Source organism: Copadichromis virginalis, linkage group LG3 (assembly GCF_057382275.1).
Source record: "Copadichromis virginalis isolate Kocher_CV1m ecotype Utaka linkage group LG3, C_Virginalis_male_GT1.1, whole genome shotgun sequence".
NCBI classification, from domain to species: domain Eukaryota; kingdom Metazoa; phylum Chordata; class Actinopteri; order Cichliformes; family Cichlidae; genus Copadichromis; species Copadichromis virginalis.
The window spans coordinates 6125798-6131797 of NC_140620.1; the positions used below are offsets into that span (position 1 = coordinate 6125798).

At 43.0% G+C, this 6000-nt stretch overlaps 1 protein-coding gene across 1 annotated transcript; it reads left to right on the forward strand.

Annotated features, from left to right (window-relative positions):
• Positions 1–1674: 1674 nt before the first annotated feature.
• LOC146712447 (protein AF-9-like) lies at positions 1675–3860 on the forward strand. Its single transcript, XM_085452632.1, has 5 exons — positions 1675–1760; positions 2566–2662; positions 2774–2836; positions 2979–3050; positions 3418–3860. The coding sequence occupies exons 1-5, from the start codon at positions 1675–1677 to the stop codon at positions 3538–3540; spliced, it is 441 nt and encodes a 146-aa protein (XP_085308758.1). The 3' UTR covers positions 3541–3860.
• The last annotated feature ends 2140 nt before the right edge of the window (positions 3861–6000 follow it).

Here is a 6000-nt window from a genome sequence, read left to right on the forward strand (position 1 = left end):
TAAACTTTTACTTTGAGTCGGTTCAGAAAGTTGAAGACGTCGTAAGAGAGGCTGCGAAATCATTTTGAGATTGAAGAACATGAAAGAATCATGTTGTTTTCCTGAGCAATGAGAACAATTGAAAACCAGAGCTGTAAGTCAGCTATGTAGAGTTCGAGATGTGTGCGTGTTCCCTTTGAAAGTCAGATCTCCACATTTGCTGAGCTTTACAGTACCAACGTCACAATTAGGGCTGGGCCATATTATACCGTTCACGGTAATACCGGTATAATGTTGGGCAACGATAGGAAAATGAAATATCGCGATAGAATATGAGTAAAACGCGCATGCGCAGTGCCTTTGTTTTCATACGCACATGGCCGATTGTTGAGTGAATCAGATGAACCAGAATTGGTTTGTAAAAAAGCGGCCGTCGTTATTGTCGTATTTGTCGGACTAAGATGCTCTTAAATCTGGGAGTAATCTGGGTCCTAAACTCTGTATTCTTCAGGTCAAACGAACACTGCAGCATCACTGAGAGTTAAAAACTGTCTAAATTCTTTCATCTTTAATAAAACGATCAGCATTGCTGCTTTACCAGGTGTAACTATGAAGTTTAACTTCCAGGCATCCATGAAAACAAAATTTATTACATTTAACGGAGTTAGAAGTTAGCAGGGAGCTAGCGGAAGTTAGCTTGCTAGTTTCGCTAGTTACCTAAGCATGATATTGCATGTTCTGACAGAGATTTCTGAAAAAAATCAAACGTACAGCTCTGCTATCACTTCCAACATAAATGAAGACAGGAAACTAAACAGCAGTGACGTTTGTAAGGTTACTGAAGTTGGGCTAGCTGCTATATAATGATGTGCTACGTGATCGCTAGCGACACAGCTATGTTAGCATAACATAAACAGTGAAGCTGGAGGACGAACACTAACACTTTTCCACTTATAAAAGTTAACGTTCCTGATAGTTAGAGACAAATGCAATCGCATGGCAGGATGCTGTAAACGGACCAAACTTCAGTCAGGAGAACAGCTGAGATAATCCATCCACAATACGAGGTTAGTCATTAATATACTGCAACAACATGCAGCTGCCAGAGAATTCAACATTAATGAATCAATGGTACAGAAGTGAAGGAAGCAAGAAGAATGAGTTTAATAAAGTTTGATTTATCTGACTGCTTTGTTTCGCTTAATGTGCCTTATAATCCCATGCACCTTATGGTCAGAAAAATACGTACTGCACACTGCAGTTTAATGTTGCAAAGCACCTCTTTTTAACTTCAGTGGATATTATACATGGTTATGCTCAGGATATGTCAGCCCATTTCTACTGGAAATGCCTTTTGGTTAAACTTTCAGCAAGGAATTTGCATTTGCACTGTTCCATTTTTACAAAGCTTTAATGTACATAAAAACCAGCTTCTTGTTTAAGTGAAAATAAATGGAAGGTTGTCTTTTTGCGCTAGTAATGTTGTGGAGTTGTATTTTGTCTCGCATCAATTATATCGTCAGTTATATCGTTATCGCAAATTTTCAAATATATATCGTGATAAATATTTTTGGCCATATCGCCCTGCTCTAGTCACAATCTGCAGCTTTCTGCTTGTATTCCTGAGGTTTAAACTGCAATGACTGAGGCTTTATTGAACTGTTCCACTCAGTGCTTGGCCCGCTGCAGTCAGTGATGCAGGATCTGCACTCGGACGACGACGACGACGACGTGGATTCAGACACGGATCGAGCAGCACACCTCGCACACCACCAGCACAGGTTAGTAGCCCGAGGGCAGCTTTTCGAATGGCTGAACCGCACACTAGTTTAGTTTCATAGAGCTGTGTGCAGACATTGGTAATGAATTCCTTCTAACCAGGATATTGCTATTATGAGGGCTACTTTGTATCTCACATGTTTGTGCAGTAGAGCCAGCCTTTAACAACAAACCTGTAAAATGATGAAGAGCCGCTATTTAAATCTTGGTTAAAATTGCTTGGGACAGTTTCTAAAGGTTCTTTCAACGTGCCTTTTACTAACTTTTCAAGTATTTCATGTAAGCTCTTTCCAACTCTCTCCACCATCCTGTTGGTGGAGGCGTGCCGTCAACCTTGGCCAAAAAGCATAACTTAACCAGATCGTCTCCGTCTCCAACAGTTGACCGGTTTTCTATCATCTATGCCAGGGGTGGGCAATTCCAGGCCTCGAGGGCCGGTGTCCTGCAGGTTTTAGATGTGTCCTTGATCCAACACAGCTGATTCAAATGGATAAATGACCTCCTCATGATGTCTTGATGCTCTCAGAGGCCTGGTAATGAACTAATCATGTGATTCAGGTGTGTTGACCCAGGGTGAGATCTAAAACCTGCAGGACACCGGCCCTCGAGGCCTGGAGTTGGACACCCCTGATCTAGCAGGCCCCTCCCTGACACTGATTCTGCGAGAGTCATCTTCCTGTTAAAGACCGTCCTTCGTCCCCACTCTCTCACATGCTGCTCATGGGGGATTTTTCATTGTTAGCGGTTTTTAGCTAACAGCTGAGACAACAGTTTTAATGTCTTTGTTTTTTGTGACTTCATACTTAGGATTAGTTTAAGTGATGGCAGCAGAAGTGACAGCTCCTCCCATTCCCCGCTGTCGTGCAGTGAGGCCCCGCCCTTATTAAAGTCTACTAATAACCAGGTAATCATATCAGTAATATACTGGCTTATGTCTTAGATCAGCATGATTGAAAGCCACAGTATCCAGGTGTGTGCGTGACCCTGGGTGACTCTTTGCTCTTCTGTCTGTCAGATAGTGGAAGTAAAAAGTCCCACCAAGCAGAGCAAGCAAGACAAAAGCATGGAGTGTGATAAGGTGAGAACGAGTGTCTTTGGTTTTTAGATGTGGAGTAGACTAGTAAATATTCTGAAATATAGAAAGTGTTGTTATGTCTTGGGGTTTGTTACCATCAGCCACTGCTACATCATGACAGCCGTGTTTGCTGTGTGCTTTTCAGGTTTACCTGGATGAGCTGGTGGAGCTGCATAAAAGACTAATGACACTAAGAGAAGGTCACATACTGCAACAGGTGAGCTGATGTCAGCAGTGTCCGATACGTCCATCAGACGCAAACCCACTTCTACAAAGTTTGGGATCCGTGTCAGATGTAAAAACTGAATTCAGTGATTTTCAGATCTCAGATTTTATTCACACGGTTTAAATCGACCAGTTGAGGAAACACGTTAGCGCAGGTCGAAGCTCTCTTCTGATTGGCCAGCTGAGAGCGTGCTGTGCCTGCAGCAGATGACTGCATAAAGAAATCTGCTTGTTTAAAATAAATATTAGACCTTAGACGAAATAATAATGATGAAGTAGTAATGTATAACAATAGTTAATAGTTGCAGACTTTACTTTGACCCAGCCTGTGCCCACCACTCTCACTGTCTGTCTTGCAGATTGTAAACCTGATTGAAGAGACCGGACACTTCCACATTACAAACACTACGTTTGACTTTGACCTTTGCTCTTTGGACAGAAGTACAGTAAGGAAGCTGCAGAGCTATCTCGGGACGTCCTGAGGCACATAGCAGTTGGGTGCTGGATCCGAGCCTCTGACTCGTCCTGTATCAGTTCCAGCTGTAGTTGGCGTGTCTAAACCTCACAGTGGGTCCAGCCTGCTGCTTCGACTCCCCCGAACAAAGAGTTCACCCTGCTGCAGAAATCGGGGGTAGATGTACGAGATCAGGATGTCAGCAGGCAACAATCTGAAAGCTTGATATGAAGGGTTGGTGGGTGGGAGTGATTCTGCTGCCATGTATGTTGTTTATCGTGACAAGTGCATGATCAACTTTGCCTTACAACATTGTACGTCTTATTTATTAAATTTAATTTGCAGGTGTGTGTGCGTGTGTGTTGGGTGGAAAAAAGTGAAACAGGACTTTGAAGAGCTCTATAAGGCACAAGTCTGACCAGTAACACTACTCTGCTTCGGTCTCCGATCAGATATCCGATTCATTCATTTCCCTGGGATCAAACAGCGTCCGCACAGATGCATCTCTGTTGTTCTGTTTTGTTGTGTGCGACCTCACAGTTTGCAAAGACGTGTGAAATATGAAGAAGAATCCAGCAGGAGGTCTGGATACAAAGTGACACATCACGGCGAGCGTGCTGAGTTGAGAGCGCCGTCGTCTGAAAACTAAAAGTTGAGAAGTTTCTCCAGTTTGTTCTGGAGTTAAAGCTTTAAAAAAACTTTATTTGTAAGTGTGTCTTTATTAAAGCCACCTTTATGCAAACTCTGAACTTTGAATCCACTGGAGCTTTACAAAAATCTTTGGCCTTGTCTCCTGCTGAAAGTGTCCTTCCTACATAGGAGTGTAGGGAGCACATTAACATAAAGGTCCTTCTGAGAATAAAGTGGAAATGTGCAGATTAGTTATTGCAACTAAACCTGATCCTGAAGCATTTCACCAGCTCACAGTGCAGCTGTGGCACTTAAAACGACTGTAATCGCCACATTTCAGTGTTTTTCTCTAAAAAGATTTTTGACTTTATTCTCAAAATGATCGACATTGTTTTTTAATCTTACTGTGGTCCTGTTACTCGGCTCTACAAAGTGAACTCATTTTACCAGCTTTAAATACCAGATGAACTCATGTCGGCTGCTTTAAAAACCTGTTTAATGTTGTTTAAACAGCAGGGCATGAATGGCTGCTTGCCTGTGCTGAGCACTCATCTTTGGTACAGGAGAGCTGCCTCTCAGGAGGTCCTGCCCACTAAGCTTTTGCTTCTGATCGCCTGCCTAAGAACAGATCATGGGTTCAGTTGGTTTAGGATGTTTGTAGACAAAGATCCACTAACACGTGGAGTCATACAACCGACCCAAAACCTGCAGGAGGAACCGTTAACAGGTACTCTGAGGTGTGGATGTGTTTCACCTGTTAAATCAAAGCTCAGCGTGAGACGAGGCCTTTCTTGGAGTCGCCACAGGGACACGTGACAGTCTGATGAGGATGATTTCGTATTTTGAGGATTGAATGAACTATAAATGTTCTGTATGATGTGCAGATCGCACACATGTGGATGAGCTGGTTTTTGTATGTGCGTCTGAAGTAGCTGTGTACACTGTGCACAAATTGTGGTGTCAGGCCCAAAATGTTTGCTGTGTGCATCTTACAGCAGCCTCTGATCATTAGTTCAAAATATCAGCTTTTAGCTCCACCTAGTGGTAGCATGTTAAAACTGCTGCACAGCTCCCTGAAGTGGGAAATCCACAGTTAAATGATTCATCTCATCTTTATTCACTGCTTATATTAAGTTAATGTGAATGATGCATACAAAGCCCTGCCTTTGGTTCAAGCAGACTTACTCCACGATTCTGTGACCATCGTTACCCCCAAAGTCGATGTCTTTGCCTAAAAATATGTAAAATGTTGTTTCCTGGTTAAAGCAGTCACAGGACAGCCCTCCGTAAAGGAAGCTAAAATAGACTGATTGCCCCCTATTGGCTGTTAGTACAGGCCGACAGCTTCACCCTTCTGTACTACACCTTAAAATAATATAAACTCATTAATAGCACTAATAAAAATGTGATTATCTGACCGGTTTTTGATGTGATGCTTTAAAAGCAGTGCGTTTCGTTATGGCTGACAGCTGCAGAGGCCCCTGTTTAGATTACAGTAGCTGTTCTGCATCCTTAAAACTAACCTGCCTGTTCCAACAACAAACTTAATTAGTGCAGCTGCTAAACTGTAGTGATGTACTCAGAGCCTGGAGACCCAGACAGCGCCACTGGTAAAATCAGTTCCCTCGTTTCCTACAAGCTAAACAAGCAAAAGTAGTTTTGGGTTTTTTGGACTGCCTTCATGTTCCTGCAGCTGGAGGATTGGTACCTTCTGTATTTACTTCCATAACTGAATCTGAGGCCATGGTCCTCAGCAGGAAAAGGGTGGAGTGCCCACCCACAGTGGGCTGATCTCTTAGATGGACATTAACACCCCCCACCCCTCGTCAGGTTTTCCAACTGCTTTGTGGATAAGACG

Bases quoted from the DNA above. Each gene is read 5' to 3' on its own strand.
- LOC146712447 (XM_085452632.1), top strand. From the start codon at position 1,675: ATGCAGGATCTGCACTCGGACGACGACGACGACGACGTGGATTCAGAC. The intron at 1,761-2,565 runs GTTAGTAGCCCG...CTTCATACTTAG, and splicing joins CTCGCACACCACCAGCACAG to GATTAGTTTAAGTGATGGCA. The intron at 2,663-2,773 runs GTAATCATATCA...TCTGTCTGTCAG, and splicing joins TAAAGTCTACTAATAACCAG to ATAGTGGAAGTAAAAAGTCC.